Below are 24,159 nucleotides of genomic sequence, written 5' to 3'. Positions count from 1 at the left end.
AGAAAAACCTTTTACTTTGCGGGGACATAGAGTCAAATCCAGGCCCCACGGAAAAGAAAACGCGGCGTGTCGTGACTTGCTTGCAGGCCAAAGCAAAATGCGGTCTGCTAGTGACGTGATCACGGACTACCAAATAAACATTGAGCGAAAACAATCTACTCTAACAGACCAAATTCATGGTATCGAAAAACGTCCATCAGCAGTGATCATACTGACAAGCAGCGTAAAAGAAATTGATGCAACTAATGCGAAGTTCACAAAACAAGTTACATGACATGAATGATTTTGGATGATCTTGAAAACAGAGGATGAAGGAAAAAGTTTATAATAAACGGTCTTACTGAGCGACGCACCGAGACTACCGAAACGCTCGCAAAGACAGTAAGCGCTGAAGTATTCCAGCACAAATGGGACGTATCAGCAAAAGGTATGGAAAGAATTCACAGAATGTGTCAAGAGATTGAAAATAAAGTGCGACCTGTTAAGTAAAATTTTTGGACCATCGCGAAAAAGTATCTGTTTTGAAGGCCACCTATAAACTGAAGAACAGTGACCTATCTATATGTGAGGACTTTTCAAAGCGGGTTCGAAATATTAGAAGGCAATTGTGGCAAACGTCGAAAGGGCCAAAGGCGCGAAAGTCAAGCTTTGGTTTGACAAAATAATCATTGATGAAGTCACGTGAGTGTGGGATGACACCACTGCGTCCCGTTGCCGCATTAGGAACGAAAACAGGGATTGACGACACAAGTCACCCCATTTCTCGCTGAATATCCTCAACATCAATTGCCGAAGAGTTGTACATAAGACTGTTGAATTGAAGGGACTTCTACTGTCACAGAATCCTTGTATAGCTGTCCTAACAAAGACATGGTTAGCAGACTCAATCTATGAAATCGAAGTCGTTCCACCTGGCTTGAGTGCGTATACAAAATACTGCACTCCAAAGACCGGCGGCGTGTGTATGCTGTTTTCGTCATGCCTTCTACTCTAACCCAGTGACCAAAGTTGCCTAATAACTTGTGCCATTAGTTGTGTTCGGGATCGTGATGCCGTCGTGGTTGTTACATCTTCGGCATCCCAGATTTGACATCCGACTCTCGTCATGCCGTCGTCATACGCCATGGTCGTCACACAGTTGTCGTCATGCCGTTCTGTCACGCTGTCATTTTATCATTGTCATCACTTCAGTAACGTCATCCAGTGGTCACGCCGTCGTCGTCATACCAACTTCGTCATTCCATTAAGTCAATTTTTCTTCGTCATTACACTCTAATCATATTGTCGTCTTTCAGCTGTGATTATGCCACCCTTGTCATGTCATCGTCAGTCTGTCGCTGTCATGCCTCCATTGTCAGACCGTAGTTGTAAGGCCGCCGTGATTGGGCTATCATCATCACTGCAGCTTCGTCATCCGACTCGCATCAGGCTGTCGCCGCCATGTCATTGTCGTCATACAGGTTTTGTGATGCAGTCGTCGTCACAACATCATCATTATGCATCCGTCGTCATCCCTTTTTCCTCATGCCGTTGTCATGCTATCGTCATTACTGAATCGTTGTCATACAGTCGTCGTCATGTGTTCGTTGTCATATCGTCGTCGGGATGCCGTCGTGATAGTTCTATAGTCATCATTGCAACTTCTACTTTCGGCTCTCATCATGCCTCCGTCTTACTATCGTCACACTACCTGTCACACTACCTTCGTCTATAAATCGACATCATTTCTTGTTAGTAAATCTATCGATATCATGCTATCGTCATTCAACTGTGATAATGCCGCCGCTGACTTGTTATCGCTGTCATTGCTTTGCGTCACATAGACGTTATTATGGATCCTTTGTCACACCGTCATCGTCATGCGGTTTTAGTCGTGCTACCGTCGTCATTCCCGTTTCTTCATCCTGTTTCGTCATGCCATCGTGGTTGTGCCATCATCGTCGTTCCGGCATCGTCATCCGACCCTCGTCAAGCCGTCGTTGTCATGTGATCGTCGTCATACAGGTTTCATGATGGACTCATAGTCAAGCCATTGTGGTCATACACTCGTCGTCATCCAACTGTCTTCATGCCGTTGTTATGTCATCGTTGCTATGCATTCGTTGTCATACCGTCCTAGGGATGTCATCCCGGTCTATCGTCATCACTGTAACTTCAACACCCGATTCTCGTCATGCCGTCGTCGTCATGCCGTTGCCGTCATGCCATTGTCTTAACGCTGCCGCTTCACCATCGTAATCACTTCAGTATCGTCATTCCGTTGTAGTGATGCCGTTGTCGTCATACAGTTTTCGTCGATCTATCGACGTCATTCTTAGTACGTAATTCTAGCGTAATCGTGCTGTCGTTATTCAATCGTTATTCTGCCGCCGTCGTTATGTCATCGTCGTCATTGCGTCGTCGTCACATATACGCTGTCATGCATCGTTTGTCATGCCTTCTTGGTCGTGCCATCGTTGTCATTACCGCTCCTTGATCTGGTTGTCTTTCGTTATTCTGCCTCAATGCTGATGGACGACCTTGGAAACGAGTGCTGTAATAGCAAAGTGAGACGATATCGGAGTATGTGGCATATAGCCGAAGCAAAGAAAGTCTCAAAATTACTACCACACGTGGTAAATAAACGTGACTTCAGCAATATGGTCTGTCGCTACAGTGCTCGACTGATATTTGTATCACCCTCGACAGTCATCATCAGATGAGTTCTGCCGTAATTTTTTTTGTTCCGAACTTCCGCGGCAATTCAAATCCGCCTTGACAGCAGGTGTAATCCAGAGTAAATTTGCATACTCTCTCGCAGATGATTGCGTACCGGAGAAGAACAGCGCCATTCGAAAAAAAAATCATTGCGGTCACCTCCAGTGTATGATACACATACAACAGGCTGCACCACTGTCTGTCTGATGAGCGCAAGCCATGACCGCTGTTGTCGTGAATTGAATTCCCAATGCAATGAACTGAGAAAAAACAACAATAGTCGCGCGGGAGCCATTGTCCATAAGGCTGAGCGTCCACTAGAAGCATCTTTAAAAGATTTCCGCGAAGTTTAAAGCTGCTTTTAGTTCGAAGAGGAACGGCGTCTTTCGAAAAAATGTTGCGAAAGCGTTTCGTACGCGCGGAGGCATGCAAGCTTTGATCCAAGGCATTTTATGTTGTACTTTTCCTTTCGTCATTCCTAGCACTCTAGATGCTGCGACCGTTCTGAGGCAAAAGCGATGTTTCATCCAGTGACTAGGCTGTCACACTGTGTCTTTTACTTCTTATCCAATCTCGCGCATCTGAATAAATCCCGAGTTAGGTTAGGCTCTTAGCTCGTTTGCTTTCTTAACTTGATCCCTTCCGCTGGTATACTTTAGTTTAAGATTTGTTTCATTACTCTAACACCTTGTTCATTCGCGAAGATTAAAGGAAGCCGGCCCAGCAGCTGTTTGTCACTTGCGCCATGAAGTAAAACAAAGAGTTGTGGCGATTCTAAACAACGCGTTGCAAAATCAAACATGAAAATTTCATTGGGATGATACACTATCTTCGTTGTATGTGAACGTGTAGTACATGGCCAATATATTCCTGACAACATTAAAGTTCTATTTTTTAATTTTATCTCAAGTGAGGCAGATCCCCTTCAAAAGCGTGGCAGTTTGGGCGAGTTGGTATGTCATGACTGTTTCAGGCTTGTAGCGCAGCTCAGGACGAGCAAAAAAGGAAGGAGGTAGGGGTAATCAAAGGGAACGGAAAGAGTGCTCACCCTGTTTTCCGTTCCCTTTGATTACCACTACCTCCTTCCTTTTTTGCTCGTCCTGAGCTGCGCTACAAGCCTAAAACACTCAGATCCCCTTCGAAATTCAAGATTCGTTGTGCGCACGTTCTAAACGCATTGGGGTAAGCAGAACGTGTTAGTTTCCACCGCAATCATTGTTAAATGCAGATTGAACAGCGTGTGGCACGGCCCGCCGCTCAAGGGAATTGAACTGCAGTATTTGAGGCTGCCAAAGGCGACATGCTCAAGTAAATGGAAACGAATGGAACACATGTTTATTATTAAGTCGATGCATTAAAGAAGTTTTATTCTAGCAAACGGGAGGCTGCGTCGAGTGCTTGCAGTTTGCGTATACCCGAATCTGAAAATCTGAGTCACTGTAGTCTGAAACAAAAAGAGAAAACAGAATATATAGAACCCCCCAAAACGCACTCAGAGGCAAACAGCAGCACTACGTAAATATGGTTCAAATAGGTTTCCAAAGTTTCACATACAACGTTGTTGCTCAGGTGCAATCGAAATAGCTAGAGCGTTTTTCCTCTCTGTAAATCGGAAAATGCTTGCTGCAGCAGCGTCCAGTTTGAAATGCAAAATGCACCTTAATATGAAACCGTAACGCCGTAGCCCTTCAACTGAAAGATCAATATTCTCTAGTTGTGGCTGAAATCGAGCCAAAGCTCTCCCTTTTCAGGACACTGGTTTTTAACGGCAGCGATAAATCATCGCAAAAGGTTGCTTTTGTTTTTCCTCTGGTGATATAAAATTTGTTTATGATTATGTCGGATCCATTAAACAAATAAGGTGGTTTGTTTATATCCTTCACAGGGGGAGTGGGTAAAGTAGTCGACGCCGCTCTATCGGTATCTCTTAACATGCGCCTGTTATTCGGCTAGTTGGTACATAGCCTGTTTTATGAATTCGGCTAGAAAGGCGACAGAAAGAGGAGATGGACACATACAGCGCCTTCGTGAGCGTCCTCATGTGCTCTTTTCTCGCGCTCTATTCTGAACGCATTTGCTTACTGCGTGTGCATGGTGCACATGCGCATGGACATGGAAATAACCGAGGGTTCTCTTGCACCTCGAAACGTGCACATCCATATCGTCTTATCTCCGCAGAAGCCTGCCTTGGTGTATCTGTGGTCGGTCAGAGGAGAAGAGATTAGGCAGGAATCGGCCTTTGTTAGCAATGGCGATTATGGTGGCAGAACGGCTGGTGTGGTCGCTGCCATGACGAACTGCGAATCTCGTGCTTTTGTGTGCCACGGTTATCTTGTTTGTGGGCTCGTAAGTGTAGATTTAGCCACGGCTGTCAATGTGCAGGCACGTACATCGACACAGGACGGGATTTATTTTTGCGACCGACATTTCCCGGAGCATACGGCGATCACTACAGATAATAATAATAATAATAATAATAATAATAATAATAATAATAATAATAATAATAATAATAATAATAATAATAATAATAATAATAATAATAATAATAATAATGTTTGCAGCGCAAAACGCTCAGTCTCTATTTTATCGCTGCCATAAGCGAGAGGAAAAGACACAACAGAGGAATTAAGTGATTTCCGCGGTGTAAAAACGTGCTGCATGTGGCTGATAATTCCATCTGAGCACGAAAAAAAATCTACGACCTTAAGCCAGCATTTTCGTCGGGCACAAAAGCCGTTTTGTGTACGCGAATTCAGTAATTCAAGACTATGTATATAATCTTCACCTAAAGCCTGCCAAATCAAGCTTTTTTTTTTTTCAGCAAGGGCCAGAGCAAGGTTTCTAAAAACAAACAAATAAATATCTTTCTGAAATCGCCGAAGAGCGAAGGTAGGCACTGAAGAGTCATTTCGATTTTTGTTTTCCGTGACCCTCAGAGGCTGCTCGCATCCTGTCATGGCGGACAGCTCCAGCTGTCGCCATATGCTGACAAGGCGAAATCAAACAAGGGGAATTTGGAGTCGTCGTAGCTCGGCCACAGCACACTTGCGGCGTATGAACTTCCGCATGCCATGCATTGATAGAGGGACCATTGCCGTGCTGTGATCGGAGGCCATGTAAAGTGGATGTATATCTTTTGCAGCGTGATTCTTACTCTTCTTTCGTGTTCTTGTCCTGCACTCCTCCCCGATTCTTCATCGCTGGTTATGACAAGCTTTATGCAGCGGAACACAAAAGCAACAGGCCGAAAAGAAAAGCTGAAGGCTGAAGATATAATCCATTTCACTCTGGACGAGTCAACCGCCGCGTCAATGTCCTCGTGGTATATCGTCGTCATGTTCGCAAAGTAGCGCTAGGAAACGAGCGTGGTGAGAAATTGGGCTAGTTGGCGTTCCTTTATCTCGCAATGTGCTGAGTGCTACCAGACTGTTTTATTAACTTCTTTCTTAAAGAAACACGTTATTAATGGATTCCCTTGCTACTGACAACCACGGAGGGACATACTCGATAAGTTTGATGGATCGCAACGCGGTTCATGTCTGGTGTGCGCTGGCGTGGTCATCAGTAGCACTCAGGCCATAATAGTGATCAACTTAGGAAACAAGGAAGAATAGGAACTATACAGGGAAAGGTCTTGTATTGCTTTGTCCGCATTCGTTTTGCGCATTTCTTTAGCTATTATTTTGTTCACAATACCTTAATGCGCAATGAAGGTCATTGAGTGAGGAGATAACGCTTCACAGAAAGCATAAAAAAATAACACTAAAGACAAAAATGACGAATGTACATGCAAATGCTACAAGCAAAGTTAAAGTACAGTGAAACATCATTTTAGAATACTAAATGTACAGCGTATTCAGGTTATTGCGAGGTGTCTCGCGGTTGGATATGAATGCTATGTGGTACGTGTGCACATGTCCTTGCGCTGCTATACAATCACGAACACATACGTACTGGCTCGACAGTCTGCACTTTGCATTGCAGGGCTCATGGTCATTCTCGCCTAATCAGCCATCACTGACATGACTGGGACTTAAGGCTTTCTTTTAAGTGGCTGTATACTAACAGCGCTAAAGCACACACATAATTTCAAAGAAACGTGTGAACTACCACGACACATTCAACCTGCGAATGACGTAGAAGATGGTAGTAAATGGTTCTGCGCTAATAAACGAATAAATCGTATACATGCAAATTTTCGTATCAGTGTTTATGGAATATCTTTTGCGTCCTCTGATTTTAGGCCCACAGAAACTTCCACCGCAAATAGTGCATCTGCGTGAGTCCAGCCCTACTAATGGACAGTGTGCCTGCAGTTGAAATGTGACGCAAGCTTGCTGCTCTTTTGAGCTTTTAATGTATGACAATGTATGACAGTTTGAAATATTGAAAGCTTCAATGAGTCGGCTTTTTATTTATGTTGCATTTTGCTAGGACATTGAAGTTTCCGAACGCGCTGCCTTTACCATGTGGATCTGATATTTTGGAACGTGTTCATGACACTCTTTTCAAGTGTAGAGTGCAGGAGCCACCTTTATTTATTGTTCGTACGACATTCACCACTTCTGCTTTCTTCACTGATATGCAATCTCATAATACCAGTGATACCGAGGATCACTTTTCCTGATTCCATTCACGCATCATGCAAGTAGCTCCGTGCCCTTGATCCCAGGTAACGTACCTGCGTTTGCGTGGAGTTTGGTGTGGAGTTTAGCCTTTGTCCAATTAGTCAGGTGGTTCAGGAGGCCTAGATGTGGTAGCCGGTACCGTAGCCCACCCCTACAGTGTGTACGCCGTATCCGTAGCGGTCTACTCCGAGGCCGACTGTGTGTACTAATCCCGGCGCTGCCACGTATGGTGTGTGGTATCCGACCACGTGCAGGGGTGCTGCGTACGCTACGCGTGGCACGTAGCTGTAGGGCGCACTGTACACGGGCCCCACGTTCGTAGACTTTGCCTCGGACACGATGGAGACGGGAGAAGAGGCGACGGCTATGGGCGCGCCCGACGAGCCCGAGGGGCCTACCGCCACACCGGGACCGAGGCCGCCCAGACTGTAGCCCAGGAAAGGCGCTGCCTGGGACACGCCCAGCACGAAGCTAAGGAGAGCGACGACCACGACGAATCTCTGCGAAGAAGGCGATGACAATCAGTCGCTCAGTTACAGTCAGAGCTACTCCCTGCGCCAATATCTTTTTGCGATTAGCATTTTAGCATACAAGAGCTGAAATTTGGTTGAGCTTGTAAGAGTTCATACCTGACTTAAAGCGAACAAAAGAGGACACAAGAAGGAAGTCAAGACAGACCAGCGCTCCTCGATCCTGTCTGGTCTTTCTTGTCCTCGTTTTTTGCGCTTCAAGTCCAATATTATTTTTAGCGTGCTATCTATCTATCTATCTATCTATCTATCTATCTATCTATCTATCTATCTATCTATCTATCTATCTATCTATCTATCTATCTATCTATCTATCTATCTATCTATCTATCTATCTATCTATCTATCTATCTATCTATCTATCTACGCTGATGCGTCACGCTCGTTTCAGCGTCGTCAGTTCAGCTTCTTCATCCGACTCTCGTCATGCCGTCGTCGTCACGCCATTTTCGTCATGCAGGGATCATCACGGCGTTGTGATCTTACCGTCGCTGTGACACGGCATCGCACCATCGTCATCAATTTCACAAGCGTCATCAAATGGTTCTCATGAAGTCGTCGCCATACTGCCGTCGTCGTTCCATCGACGTCATTCGTTCTTCGTCATTGCCATCGTAATCATGCTGCCGTCATTCATTCGTCATTATGCCGTAGTTGTCGGTTCAGTGTCGTCATACAGTCTTCGCGGTGCGCTCGTTGTCATACCACCGTTGTGATGACGACGTGGAACGTTCTGAGTTCGTCATTTCAGATTTGTCATCCGATTTCCGCCATCGTCGTCATACCGTCGACGTGAAGCCGTCGTCGTCACCTAGTCGTCGTCTTCACTGTTAGTAGTCCTGTCATCGCCGTGCTACCGTCGTCATGCTGTCTACGTACGACCGTCATAATTTGAGAAACGGTATCCTATTTTCATCATGCCATCGTCGTCGTACCACCTTCGTCTTTCCGTTAACGTCATTCCTTCGTCATTCCATCGTAATCATTCTCTCATTCAAACGTGATTATGCCACCGTTGACGTGTCGTCGTGTTCATTGCGTCGTCGTCGTGGGGTCGTTGTCATACTATCGTCACGATCTCATTCTGGTCGTTCCGTCGTCGTCATTCTAGTTTCGTCCTTTGATTCTCGTCATAGCGTCGTCGTCACGCTATTAGACAGTTTTAGGACAGCGTATATCGCCTTATGTACGTTAAGCGCAAGCATCTTTGTGGGACGCTACGGTGTGCGTCCTTTCAATCCTTTTATACACGGCGAGAACTTTCTGTGGCAGCACAACCAAAGGTCCAAAACTACGGAGCCAGACACGCATATTGTTACTGCGTATCAGCATGTAGTCCGCGAATGCAAGCAACTGGAAGGTAGGCAGCGTAAAACAAAACGTAGCAATTATTATCTTTATTTTTTGGCTCAAGATCTATTTTATAGCGAATAAAAAGCGTGCTTGGAAAAACAATTTCCGTTTCATGCTGCTCATAGTTTTCTGGCTTTCTAGTGTCCATGTCTGATTTTCCTGGTCCTGTAAACACAGATGGCGTCTCTAGGTTGCAACAAGTGCGGGCGAGTGTGAGTAAGCTGACCTCAACTCATCAGAAGCAAAGGAATACAGTGCTGTGTCGATGAGTGTTTGATTGGCTGCATAGTAATGCTAAGAAAGAAACTGTGTCGTGTGACGCTGACAACACAAGCACAACCGCGTCGCTGGTCCGACACGAGGGCGATGGCCACCTCGACATCGGCAGCCTGTTCGTGTACGGCGGGTCCGCCAGGTGTGGAAACACAACTGTGCAATTAGAATCAGCGCGTAAAGAACGTGAGCATTTCAGTCATTCGATGACATAAAGGGTCGGTATTGTAGGTTGTCTAACACCGCAGATATAGTCACATTCGGAAAACTTCGCGTGTAGCGGTGTAGCACAGGAGGTGTCAGCGTCTATGGGTGAAATCGTTCCTAGCACTTCGCCACGACAGGTTTGGACTTCTTGGATACAGTCATCTTCGCGAATTTCCAACCATTGCAATAGACCTGTCGATGTTTATTATACGAGTGACAGCTTTACTTCCACTGTGCGAAAACAACGTGCTTGGCCTGCACGAAAGATGCTACTTCCCGCAGGCGGTGAGGCGTTTCCAGCCAGCCACTCTATATCACGTGAAAGTTATTTCTACTCCTAACATGGACAACCAAAAACAGGGACGCTGTATGCCTTGGCATTAGTGAAACGGGCTCTTTGCTTTACGTAGAATTTCCGATTTTGCAGTTCCTGGTTGGTCCGAGGTTTTTCAGAATATGAATGCTTGCGTCCATAAAATCACTTGCTCCCCTGCTTCGGACTACAACTACTGCATCGCTTGTCGTATAACACTATTCGAGTGCATTTCGCGTGTTTGGACATGTAGTTCAATAGTGTGTGGCTTAGCGTAAAATAAGAAGCTACCTCGAGGTAATGTCTTTTGGAAAAGGGCTCAGCCTTCAATGCGGCATTCATAATTTATATCAGTATTCATGTTTGCTTTTGAAAAACAACATACATATCTAATTTACCTTGGCACTGTTTCACGAATAGTAACGATACACTGAGCGAGCTCACACGAAGACATCTAAGTGAAAAAAAAAAAAAACGCTCATGTGCTGAACGCAATAATAAATACTGAAACCGAAACCGCCAGAAAATGTCGGCACTACTTGGCGTAGTAACGCAATAGCAGAACCTCCGCCAATACGGGCGCGTGCGCATAGCTTTCGCTCTGCTGCCACATAAAGTTGTTGTCCGGTACAGTTTAACGTGCGGGATCGCAAACGCCATGAATAGGTTAGGAGACAGAGTGCCATCTGGTGCCTTGTGCCAAACGTATCCAAGCTAAGGCAATTCGTTAGCAACCATCCTGTCGTATTTATGCGGACACGTCTCGTTAAACCTACGAACACCGGAATCGCCAAACGATATAAAAGATTGGAGCCGCTATGCGCTTATAAATAACGTTGCGGGGGAAGTTAAAGGAAGCGAAAGCTCCTTTCTGTAGTTACTGGCAATCAGTGCGAGCGAGGGCGTTGCCGCCACGAGAATTCACGCTGAAGCAGGAGCCATGGTGTCCACCATGTTCGACAACGCTATTTCTTGGCGTGCGTAAATTACGAACGCTGAACTCGCGAAATAACGTACGTTATAATGCCGCACGTCGACCACAGAAACCCAATAACGTTGTGAACACTCGCAGTAAGGACAATGTTATTTCTTTATTACGTGATGCGTTTACGTTTGGTTGGAACCGCTGTTCTAAATGTGACTGTTGTCGTCATACAGTCGTCGTAATCCCATTGTCATCATGCTGTCGTCGTACAATCAGCATCATTTTAGAAATGTGGTCCAATCGTCATGCGTCGTCATAATACCACCTTTATTGTTCCATCGACGTCATTGCTTTTTCATTCCATCGTAATCTTTTTGTTATTACTCAGTCGGGATTATACCGCCGTTGTCATACCATAGTCGCCATTGCGTCGTCGTTCAGCGGCGAACGCGGCAGGTGACTCTCTCTTCCTTTCAGCAAGATGCCCAGTGCCAAGCTTTCACGGTAGCCACGGATAGCTATTTACTTTAAAAGCTGGGGAATCACTTCAGAGTGAGATAAATGAGAAGTTTATTTAGTCGCGTACAAGGTATCAGAAATAAACACAACATGCAAAATATTCTTACCATGCATCGACATCGATCGTCAATACTACACAAGAAAAGGATTCTTAAGGTTCTTGTCTCGGTGACGCGTCACAAGATCATCTCCGTTAGACGCTTATAATAGGGCAGGTGTTTGTGGTACGGACTGTATTTCATAACTTCTATTTCTTAACATAAAAATGGGCTCCTTACTGCATTTGCTCAAATTTTCGCCCATTAGGCTCACCTCTAATATATAATAAAAATCCGCAAAATTAAAAAAAAATATTATTGCGGTGCATAGCCAAGTACAACAAATTAGAATGAGGGCTCTTACACTCAAGCCATCCCCCTAGGGCTTCGCGTCAAGGTCCGCATGCTCGAAGTACAGGGAATAAACTCACCGAATAACACCTGCTGTGTCACATTAAGTATATTTCTCGCCAGAACGATTCCACGCCACATACTAATCAGTAGTGAACTTCCGACGGACACACAGGCAAACTGCAGTGATAGTACATTGAAATAACCGCCCCCTCAGTAGACTTCTGTTTCTTGTCTACCAGACGGGACAAATGACATCAATGAAACGATAACCTTACCGAAACACACTGTCCAGAACATTGCATAATTACATCCGGATAGCTATGTACCGCAGGTTAATTTTTTGCAGAAATAATAGTCCCTCCTGCTTTCCCAAGATCCTTGTGTTCATCTCCTTTTTCAAACATCTCAACGTTCATTCGAACTTTCATGTGGTAATGATTTGCTTTAAGGTCACAAGAGATTAGATAAAAAGAAAGCGCATGCGCTTCATTTCACTTTTCTTCACTATTCTTGCCTTTCAATAAAAGAAACAGAAAATATGTTAATTTCTCTTACGCTTTTTCTGTCTGCATTGTCTGTTGGCTTCATACGCTTGAGTCAGCTTGCTTCACATTTTGTGGAACTCGGGCCCTTACTGGGCGTGAATTGCGCGAATTGATGTAATCGCTTGCAAGCATAAGCTGGTACCTAATTTTATTGCTGACAGGCTGGATGTGATGCAAAAACATGTTGCCACACGGCAACAAGCGCATCGTGGTTACCAACTCCTAAGCCGTTCACGCGCAATAAATAAAGAATAAAAAATTATAAGGAAAGACCACATCGGCTTGTTATATCGCCTTTACATCAATAAGATCCAATGATGATGCCTCCGTTATATCGAAGTCTCGGCTATAGTTAGGTCAACAAAGTGCGTGTGTTACTAGTCGCAATTCGTGTTATTCAATAACTGTATTTCCGCCTCAAAATCCGTCTATTTTTCCAATGGCCGAAATGAACACTTAGCATTATGCATGGCCTTGGCGATCTGAATTTTCAGCGTGGACGAAAAGGCTTCGCCACATACGTCTTCCATAAGTGATTTGAAGATGGGCCAATCTATTGTTTGTTTAAAATTTGGTTAGGCCGATTTGGTTAGGCCTTTTATCTTCAGGTAGGTTGAAATATGGTCGCTACCCTGGGTTTATATATCTGTGAACCAATGGACGCAGCGAGTGAGGCATCGTGAGACAAAAGCTAAGTCTCAACAGGCCGTTCAGAAACGTGGGACTGCCGTACAGCTCTGCGTATAAGTTAATTAAGTTACGGGGTTTTACGTGCCAAAACCACTTTCTATTTATGAAGCACGCCGTAGCGGAGGACTCCGGAAATTTTGACCACCTGGGGTTCTTTAACGTTCACCTAAATCTAAGTACACGGGTGTTTTCGCATTTCGCCCCCATCGAAATGCGTGCTCTGCGTATAGGCAGACGACATTTGCATATGGGCTTCAGGAGTGACACGTGCACAAGTCCGCGCACGACTTCAGAAGGCTTCAATGGCCGTGTCAACATACCTAAGAAGGCAAGGCCTGCAGCTTTCACCTGAGAAGTGTGCAATCGTTGCTTTTACTCGCAAAGCGATGGTCCTGTATGCTTTGCGGATAAATGGCCAAACTGTACCACACAGAGAACACACCGATTTCTTATCGTCATCACTGATGGAGATTTGTCTTGTTGCCCTCACTTCTAGTACATGACAAAGCGTTTGGCCGCCATTGTGGACCTTCTCGCGTTTCTCGGCGGGAAGTCTGGGGGCGCAACAGTACCATCAATACATCATTTATATAAAGCAATAATTTTGGGCTTCTTGCGGTACTAAGCTAGGAAATTGCGTCACTAAGCGGTACTAGGAAATACTTGAATTACAAATATCCGCAGACTCCAGAGTGTGCAAGCCCAAGCACCCAGAACATTTCTCGGTCTCCCAAAAACTACGTCATCAATTTCGACAGTGGCCATTGCCAGAGACGCTTCTTTGACAGTCGACCTGGCTACAGATATCTTGAGAGTACACATCCGACACCTGAGTCGGATTCCCTCACACCAACTTGCTTTCTTGCCAGCAAAGGGGCCAAATTCCACATTAGCCAAAAGTGTAAGACATCAGTCCTACTTGTCATCACAATTCAAGCCCGCTACACGATTATCAGACCCATCATGGTGTATGCACCGGCCGCAAGTGCAATTGACAATTCCGGGCATCAAAAAGAAAGCCGGAGCGCTGTTACAAGTTTTGAAGCAAGCAACTTTGGGACGCATTCACAACGTGCACAGGTTCCGGCAACATGCCTACACAGATGTTTCGGTAAAACTCAACAGCTCTGCTGCTGCAGTCATCATCCCATCAAAATCTGAAGAAATCAAATGAAAAACTTCATGTTTGACCACATCAATGGGTGCTGAACTTGCGGCACTCCGTGCTGCACTTGATTTCATTAATCATTAGACACCGCAGCAATGGACAGTCTTTAGTGACTCCAAGTCAGCGCTTCAGTGCATACAAAGCCCAAAGCCCAACGGACCCAATGCGCAACTGGCCTCAGAAATTCGACACATATGTCATCGTAGCCATGACAAGGGACACAACATAATCTTTCAGTGGCTTCCAGCACATGGCAAAATCAGCGGGAATGACCACGCCGATGAAGCCGCCCGAACAGCCAATGAAAGGGGTCAACGTGTCTTGATTCCACTTTCGCGAATATACGCTGCGACTGGGCTGCGATTGATCTCCCGCGAATGTACTTTGCCCCTGTGGTACTCGAACGTGTCCACAATGTGTCATTTGCGCTCGCTGTCTCCAGGTATAGGATGCATCTACCGCCTGGGTTACCGCGACGGGAACAGACCATGCTGTAGCGTCTGTGGCTAGGCGTTGCATTTACGAACTCATACGCCCTTCCTTATTCGAACGGCTAACAGGCCCACGTGCGACACATGCAGCAGCGATGTGACGCTGGCACACATTACCTGTATCTTCCCGCGATATAGTGCCCAGAGACAAGTGATATGCAGAGTGCCGGACCAGCTGGGCAATCTTTGAATACCAGAACTAAATACTTTAGGTCAGTGCTCCTAAAGGACATCCGCGCTGAAGGCATTACTCGCGTTACTAAGGTTACTGTGGTCGACGGGCTTTCACGATAGACGCCACCGCCTACCGCTCTATAGTGTACGCGGTTTCTTTGTGCTAGTCTCTCTCTCTATATATATCTCGCTATATCTCTCCCTTCTATTTATTTTCTCTTTTTAGGCTACACTCAAAGAAAAACGATGGCGGCCAACACAGTAGGCAATGTCGAAAATCTCATCAGCGGGCGAAGTGCGTCGCCTTTTATACATAGCTCATCGAAGGCTCCAGAGCAATCGCTGGTGCCCGCGTGTGTTCCAGAAAGTATTACATAATTCGCGTCGCGCATAGATGCAGTCAGATTACGCAAGGATCGGTGACAATCGATAGAACCATCGATGACATTCACAAAACTTTCGGTACATACAGGCCCGCCCGGCGCTGAGCGATAACATTTGTTAGACGGTGAAACGTGGTAATCCGATAAAGATGAACAACTACACGTCTCATTATACTGCTCATATAGTTCTCATAGTTCCTACACTCTTTATAGTTCCCATATACTGCTCTATAACTCATATAGCGCATGTATACTGCTCACGTGCCAATATAGTTGTGCTCATACTGATAACAGAAACACCAACCAGAAAAATAATAATAGCGACATTTTTTCTAGGGTTGCTTAGACGAAATATCGATGCTCGCACTATCATCATCATCATCATCATCATCATCATCATCATCATCATCATCATCATCATCATCATCATCATCATCATCATCATCATCATCATCATCATCATCATCATCATCGTCGTCGTCTTCGTCATCATCATCATCATCATCATCATCATCATCATCAGCCTGGTTACGCCCACTGCAGGGCAAAGGCCTCTCCCATACTTCTCCAACTACCCCGGTCATGTACTAATTGCGGCCATGTTGTCCCTGCAAACTTCTTAATCTCATCCGACCACCTAACTTTCTGCCACCCTCTGCTAGGCTTCCGTTTCTTTAGAATCCATTCTGTAACTCTTAATGACCATCGGTTATCTTCCCTCGTGCCATTGCCCCATTTCTTTTTCTTGATTTCAACTAAGATATCATTAACTCGCGTTTGTTCCCTCACCCAATCTGCTCTTCGCTTATCCCTTAACGTTACACCTTTCATTCTTCTTTACATAGCTCGTTGCGTCGTCCTCAATTTAAGTAGAACCCTTTTCGTAAGCCTCCAGGTTTCTGCCCCGTCCGTGAGTACTGGTAAGACACAGCTGTTATAAACTTTTCTCTTGAGGGATAATGGCAACCTGCTGTTCATGATCTGAGAATGCCTGCCAAACGCACCCCAGCCCATTCTTATTCTTCTGATTATTTCAGTCTCATAATCCGGATCTGCAGTCACTACCTGTCCTAAGTAGATGTATTCCCTTACCACTTCCAGTGCTTCACTACCTATCATAAACTGCTGTTCTCTTCCGAGACTGTTAAACATTAGTTTTCTGTAGATTAAATTTTAGACCCACCCTTCGGCTTTGCCTCTCCAGGTCAGTGAGCATGCATTGCAATTGGTCCCCTGAGTTACTAAGCAAGGCAATATCATCAGCGAATCGCAAGTTGCTAAGGTATTCTCCATTAACTCTTATCCCCAATTCTTCCCAATCCAGGTCTCTGGATACCTCCTGTAAACACGCTGTGAATAGCATTGGAGAGATCGTATCTCCCTGCCTGACGCCTTTCTTTATTGGAATTTTGTTGCTTTCTTTATGGAGGACTACGGTGGCTGTGGAGCCGCTATAGATGTCGTTCAGTATTTTTACATACGGCTCGTCTATACCCTGATTCCACAATGCCTCCATGACTGCTGAGGTTTCGACTAAATCAAACACTTTCTCGTGATCAATGAAAGCTATATATAAGGGTTGGTTATATTCCGCACATTTCTCTATCACCTGATTGATAGTGTGAATATGGTCTATTGTTAGTAGCCTTTACGGAATCCTGCCTGGTCGTTTGGTTGACGGAAGTCTAAGGTGTTCCTGATTCTATTTGCGATTACCTTAGTAAATAGTTTGTAGGCAACTGACAGTAAGCTCATCGGTCTACAATTTTTCAAGTCTTTGGCGTCCCCTTTCTTATGGATTAGGATTATGTTAGCGTTTTTCCAAGATTCCTGTACGCTCGAAGTCATGAGGCATTGCGTATAGAGGGTGGCCAGTTTCTCTAGAACAATCTGTCCACCATCCTTCAACAAATCTGCTGTTACGTGATCCTCGATCCCCAGCTGCCTTGCCCCTTTGCGTATCTCCCAAGGCTTTCTTTACTTCTTCCGGCGTTACCTGTGGGATTTCGAATTCCTCTAGACTATTCTCTTTTCGATTATCGTCGTGGGTGCCACTGGTGCTGTATAAATCTCTATAGTTTCTATAGAACTCCTCAGCCACTTGAACTATCTCATCCATATTAGTAATGATATTGCCGGCTTTGTCTCTTAACGCATACATCTGATTCTTGCCAATTCCTAGTTTCTTCTTCACTGCTTTTAGGCTTCCTCCGTTCCTGAGAGCATGTTCAATTTTATCCATATTATACTTCCTTATGTCAGCTGTCTTACGCTTGTTGATTAAATTCGAAAGTTCAGCCAGTTCTATTCTAGCTGTAGGGTTAGAGGCTTTCATACATTGGCGTTTCTTGATGAGGTCTTTCGTCTCCTGCGATAGCTTACTGGTATCCTGTCTATCCTGTCTTACTGAGCACGTCCACATCTTGTATGATGCCAGGGTTAGCACAGAGTATGAGGTCTATTTCATTTCTAGTCTCGCCGTTCGGGCTCCTCCACGTCCACTTTCGGCTATCCCGCTTGCGGAAGAAGGTATTCATTATCCGCATATTATTCTCTTCTGTAAACTCTACTAATAACTCTCCCCTGCTATTCCTAGTGCCTATGCCATATTCCCCCACTGCCTTGTTTCCAGCCTGCTTCATGCCTACCTTGGCATTGAAGTCGCCCATTAGTATAGTGTATTTTGTTTTCACTCTACCCATCGCCGATTCCACGTCTTCATAGAAGCTTTCGACTTCCTGATCATCATGACTGGATGTAGGGGCGTAGACCTCTACAACCTTCATTTTGTACCTGTTATTAGGTTTCACAACAAGACCTGCCACCCTCTCGTTATTGCTATAGAATTTCTGTATGTTACCAGCTATATATTTATTAATCAGGAATCCGACTCCTAGTTTTCGTCTCTCCGCTAAGCCCCGGTAGCACAGGACGTGCCCGCTTTTTAGCACTGTATATGCTTCTTTTGGCCTCCTAACTTCACTGAGCCCTATTATATCCCATTTACTGCCCTCTAATTCCTCAAATAGCACTGCTAGACTCGCCTCTATAGATAACGTTCTAGCGTTAAACGTTGCCAGGTTCATATTCCAATGGCGGCCTGTCCGGAGCCAGGGATTCTTAGCACCCTCTGCAGCGTCGCAGGTCTGACCGCCGCCGTGGTCGGTTGCTTCGCAGCTGCTGGGGACTGAGGGCCGGGGGTTTCATTGTTGTGTTCATATAGGAGGTTGTGGCCAAGTACTGCACGAGGGTGGCCAATCCTGCTCTGGTGAGGGAGTGCGTTACCGGTTCTGGTCACCGGGATCAGGCCACACTCGAGGCCTGTTTATGCAATTTAACAACACGCGGATTTTTTTTAATCCGGTGGAAAATTGCGGGGCACCGGGATTCGTACCACTGACCTCTTGCACGCGAGGCGGATGTTCTACTTCTACGCCATCGCTGCACCTATTATATATAAATCTTTATACAATATAAATATTCACAAAATATAAGTGATCTGTGGGCAGTTGCAAAAAAGTTTTTTTTCGAGTGCAAGCACAACACACTCGCGAATGGACACAAGAGGTACATAAATACGAAAACACAAGGAAGAACATAAAAAAGAATATGAGCTATTTTAAAAGGACAAGTACAATACCAGCAAGAATAACAAGAACGAAAATATAGATGGATTAAATGGTTACGTGATTTAGCAACTTTTTGATATTACTGATTTTCCCGTGAATTGAACTATTCCTTTGCATCACTATGTTGCACTTTTTCCGATGTGCATGGACTCAAATATTTACTAATGATAGCCGCTGTTTATTTGAAGCAGCATACTTTAGTTGTTTCTTGGTTTTGCTTGTCTGTTTGTTGTGCGTCCAAATTGAGTAACAGATTTATTACAGAAGAGTATGAAAGCCAACACAATGAAAATCTGTGTTATTCCCGCCATTATTAACTCTGTCTTCGATGTCCTGTAGTAAAGAATATAGACCGTCTAAACCAGTAGATAGCAAACAGTGATATGTTTTTCAGTTTACAAATAGGAACATCTGTTTGGCAGGTAAAGCACACCCGGCAAGGCAGTCAGTGGCTTTGTGGCTGCTATGCGCTGTTATAATTACTGCCAAAGTCTATGACTTCCGCGCACGCGCAGACGACGGGACACTGCTGCTTTGGTTTAAGAATTATATAGCCGACGATGATTAATCGACTCCTTAAGACGAAGCTTTAGCTCGGGCCCAACTCCGACCCGGCCTATTCAAATGCATGTAAAACGCGAAGACGTTTTTCTGAGATAACCCCTGAACCAATTTTAATGAAATTTATTGCATTTGAGAGAAAAAGTTGAAATATAGTGGCTGTAGGAAGCGGAATTTCGAGTTGGGCCTGAATTTTGTTGAACACATTCTTAAAAATTCGAAAGTTGAAAAAAAGTAAAAGTACGAAGTTTACAAATTCATAGCTCTGCATCACGAAAAGATATCACGGTTCTGTTAACGGCATCCATTCGATCATTCAAAGCGGACAAATTCGATATGTTAATTTATATATTACGTGAATTTGTTACGTTGTGTACAAGGACTCTGCAAAAGCTGTATTTACACATTACTAAATTTTTGAAAGATTCATATGTAACAAATTAATTTTGTCCGCTTTACATGTACTATGAGATGGTATTCACAGAATTGTGATATCATTTTTCATTGCTGAGTTACGGAGTTGTAAACTTGATAGTTTCTTAAATGATATTGCGCGACAAAAAACGACACCGACGTGAGAGACGACACACCAAGCGCAATCTGCGCTTGGTGTGTCGTCTCTCACGTCCGTGTCGTTTTTTGTCGCGCAATATCATTTAAGTAATGGATTACCAACTTGCCCGGAATGCTGCTCTCATTAAGTTGATAGTTTCGTTTTCTGATTTTTGCCAATTGTTGGTAAAACATTGACAACCTAAATAAATAAATTTTTTAACCAACAATCATTAGATTTTAAGTTTTTCTTTTAAATGCAACAGACCTGGTAAAATTTGGCGCTGTGGTTGCCGAGAAAAACGAATTCTCTTTTTACATGCACTTTGGAGCACCTGAGCTCAAGCTTCCTCTTAAGAGGTAGCTTTAGCTTGGGTGCTCCTATCTAAATACATGTAGGAGAATTCGCTTTAGCTCAGGTGCTCCTATCTAATGCATGCAAAAGGAGAATTCGTTTTTCTCGGCAACCAATACGCCAAACTTGAAGTGGTTTGTTGCATTTAAAAGAAAACTTAACATCTAGTGACTTGTGGTTTTGAATTTTGGATATATGTCGTCAATTTTTAATCAAAATTGGCAAACATAAAAATTATTAGAGAACGAAACTATCAAGTTTACGACTCTCTAACTCATCAAGAAAAAATGATATCACAATTATGGGAACTGCATCTGGTAGTACAGCTAAAGCGGAGAAAAGTGATATGCTACACATTTAAAAAAATTAGTCTAAAAAAATTCAGTCAATTAGAAATACAGCGTTTGCAGAACCCATTTAAACAGCGTAACAAATTTACGTAATATATATATTGACATACAGAATTTGTCCGCTTTGAATGATCTAACGGATGCCGTTTACAGAACCGCGATATCTGTTCTTGATGCAGAGCTATTAATTTATGAAGTTTGTGCGTCTATTTTTTTCGAACTTGCGAGTTTTTAAAAATCATCTTACCAAAAGTCAGGCCTTAAATCGAAATTCCACTTCCCACAGTCACTAGCACTTAACCTTTTCTCTCAAATGCAACAAATGTCGTTAAAACCCGTCCAGGGGTTATCTGAGAAAAACGTTTTTGCGTTTTACATGTATTTGAATAGGCCGCGTTAGAGATGGGCCCGAGTTCCTATTAATTCAGAATGGACTGCCGAAATATGTTTGTAATGCCGCAAGAGTGTCACATTGATGTGCTCACGTTTCAGGAGCCACGATGGTACCTTGGTCGATCGGTGTGTTGTCAACTCAGAAAGAGGTTCGTTGCGAATTGGGTATTGATCATATCGGAACTCCAGGTGAGATGAAGAGGATATGAAAGGGAGTGAAAGGATAAAAACACCGCATATATATATATATATATATATATATATATATATATATATATATATATATATATATATATATATATATATATATATATATATATATATATATATATATATATATATATATAAACACGCACACGAACACCGCTTATTTATTCCTTATTCCAATTACGAAACGTCTCAATTACACAGAAATGATAGAAGCGCCTTAGTATTATGGAAAGCAGAGGTAGGGAAACCCCACGTATCGAGAACGCCCCGTTGCTCACGGCGCATGTCATGACGCATGTCTGGTGTGTTCCTGTCCCCGCAAAATTGCTTACCTCTATCCAGTCCACTATGTACTTTTTCTGTCTGAAATTCTGTTTTATCGACTTATTTTTCAGCATTTTTGGCGTGCAGCAACAATAAAAATTTTAAAGCGCCCATTCGGCCAAACAACTTCCACATTGGCTTTTACTTTTTTTTTTTTGTCAATGATGTCATAGAACCACGAACAAGATGCGCATCGGTGCGTAAATAACACTGCACACCTGCTCAATATACTGGCTACTCGGCTTCCCGTAAATACCGAACCGTAACTCGGGTGGTATACCATACTCTAAGCAGTTTTGCAGCAATAGATGCATTTCCGTTCGCCACGGCCCACCCAGCACCACCATACGGTACATACGGCCTATAGGTTAAACGCATTCTAACCACTACTGCCAGCCAATTCATAAGCATACACTTCCATTTTGAGGAGAATCTTCCTCTGATGGCCCGTGTCTGGTGCCCCAGCTTTCAGGAGTGTCAACTCCAGAAAAAGGTGCCACCGAGAAGACGCTCATACTGGGTTATAGGCCTAAAAGTGACACATACATTTCTTATTATTTGGTCGCCCTTGCATTCATGAAACAACACTGTCACTATTAGGAATCGCCTGCTCACACTGTCTGCTTTATTTATGAGCCGAGAAACAAAACAGTAGTCTGCAAAAGACCACTTATAGAGGGCCTTTCTCTGTCAAAACAGTAGCGGTAAGCTAGTCGTAAAGCACGTTAATGAACGATCGTGCGCTATATAGGTTCAATAGCTACATACCAGGGCATTAGAGGCGCTGTAAAGTGGAATACTTCAGAATAACTTGACCAACAGAGGTTCTTGAAACATTACTTACATGTGTGTACACGGGTGTTGCAATTTCCCATGGTCGACATCTCACCGTCAGGGTCGAAACACAACTCTGGGCCTTGTGTAAAGCAGCAGGACACCACAACCACTGAGCCGCCAACACTGTTAGTTTGGACTTAAGTAATCGCAATTAAAAGTTATTTTGCCCCAAACTACTCTGGAAATGGTTCATACGGTGTCCTCTGCATATACGCTCACGTACACGTCCCTAGTCAATGTGTGGCTTGTTAATTTCGGCGAACTTCAGCGCACGCTTACCAGCACAGCGACCTCCACCTCATTCTTTTTGCACGGCGCTGTAAATGCAAGGTGATAGGAAAGAAGCCGTGGCACCATCCAATCTTGGTATGCGTTGGTTGCGTGCCTTGTCACGGTGCGCCATACCGAGCCATTTCGGTCTTGCGTACATACCTGCGCGTTCATCCTGCTGCCACTGCTGCTCCTGCTGACAGAGTGGCCGGGTCGGTTACTTGGAAGCTATGTTTGGAAGTATCAAGAGCGGCCGCGATTCTTATATGACTCAAGTGATTCCAGTTTCCACTGTGGAGGAGAGCAACCGTGGATCTTCCATGCAGATGCCTCTCACTTGCCACTACGAGGTAACCCACAAGTTCCACGGCGTCGCGATTCATTAGCGAATGCCGCAAGGCATGTTTGTTCCCCCTTGTAAACCGTTGCAGCAGGGAAAATACAAAAGAACCACTCCCTTGACCTCGGTCTTACTTTTTTTTCTTCTCCTTTGGCGGTGACACCGGTGCATATTTGTTTCCTTGCTCAACCAGGCTCCAGTGCATGTGAATTTCTACCGTACTGCAAGAGCGACAAGGGGGCGAGCAACTTGTCCTCTTCTCTTACCCCCTTTGCCAATACGTTGTTCTACCTTTTCTTCTTCTATTATTTGCGGCTTCCTTCTTGCAGCTTTAGAGAGAAAAGACAAGAGTGCAAAATAAATAAAACATTCAGCCTCCGTGCTAACACCTTTGTTTGGACGCGCTATTCTGCGCTCAGCTGCTTGAGTGCACGTGCTCCTTTAGCACGCGTTGGCGTTTGTGCTTTTTTTTTTCTTTTGAATTGAGCGCAGCAGAGCTGTACGTGCGACTTGAAAGACAAGGCGTCATTGCTTGTCGCGCGGCGAATAGCACCCGCGCGTTCTCCTTGAGGCCGATGCGTAACGCCAGCCGATTGTCCGAAGCTTCCGTCAATTTGCGTTCACTTGTTCTACCCGTTTCCTGTACGGTGCCCACGATGCTCGCGATAGCGCGAATTGTGAGGCTGAAAAGCATTCCCTGTTCCGACTCCTTCTGCGGTTTTATTGTTCTTAAGCCTAAGCTCGAGATATAACGATGCCCGGTAAGATTGCCCATATTGAAGCTGGCCCCGCATAAAAATGCTTCTGCAATTACCCACCCCATTTTTGTGAGTTACGTGGTCATTGTTTTCCCGGTGTTGGACGAATGAGAGAACGAGCTGCTTACGCAGCGAGACAGCGTGAAGAGAGGCAAGATGTCCGTCGTATCGTAGCGAGTAGTATATCGGCACAAATACGAAATGCTGCTGATTACATAACCGACACACGCGTCCCATTTGTCGCGTTCGTCTAAATGCTGCCTTGAAGTCACGTAAATATTATCGTCGA

The 24,159-nt window shown here is 44.4% G+C and overlaps 1 protein-coding gene across 1 annotated transcript; it reads right to left on the bottom strand.

Moving 5' to 3' along the window:
- Positions 1 to 4,010: 4,010 nt before the first annotated feature.
- LOC126540363 (uncharacterized) lies at positions 4,011 to 23,042 on the bottom strand. Its single transcript, XM_055076328.1, has 3 exons — positions 22,935 to 23,042; positions 7,382 to 7,828; positions 4,011 to 4,141 (listed from the first exon to the last, which is right to left on the bottom strand). The coding sequence occupies exons 1-2, from the start codon at positions 22,944 to 22,946 to the stop codon at positions 7,448 to 7,450; spliced, it is 393 nt and encodes a 130-aa protein (XP_054932303.1). The 5' UTR covers positions 22,947 to 23,042; the 3' UTR covers positions 4,011 to 4,141; positions 7,382 to 7,447.
- Between the last annotated feature and the right edge of the window lie 1,117 nt (positions 23,043 to 24,159).

This window comes from Dermacentor andersoni, chromosome 2, assembly GCF_023375885.2.
Source record: "Dermacentor andersoni chromosome 2, qqDerAnde1_hic_scaffold, whole genome shotgun sequence".
Taxonomy (NCBI): Eukaryota; Metazoa; Arthropoda; class Arachnida; order Ixodida; family Ixodidae; genus Dermacentor; species Dermacentor andersoni.
The sequence above is the reverse complement of the archived record's forward strand: the minus strand, read 5'-3'. Positions and strand labels throughout refer to the sequence as shown.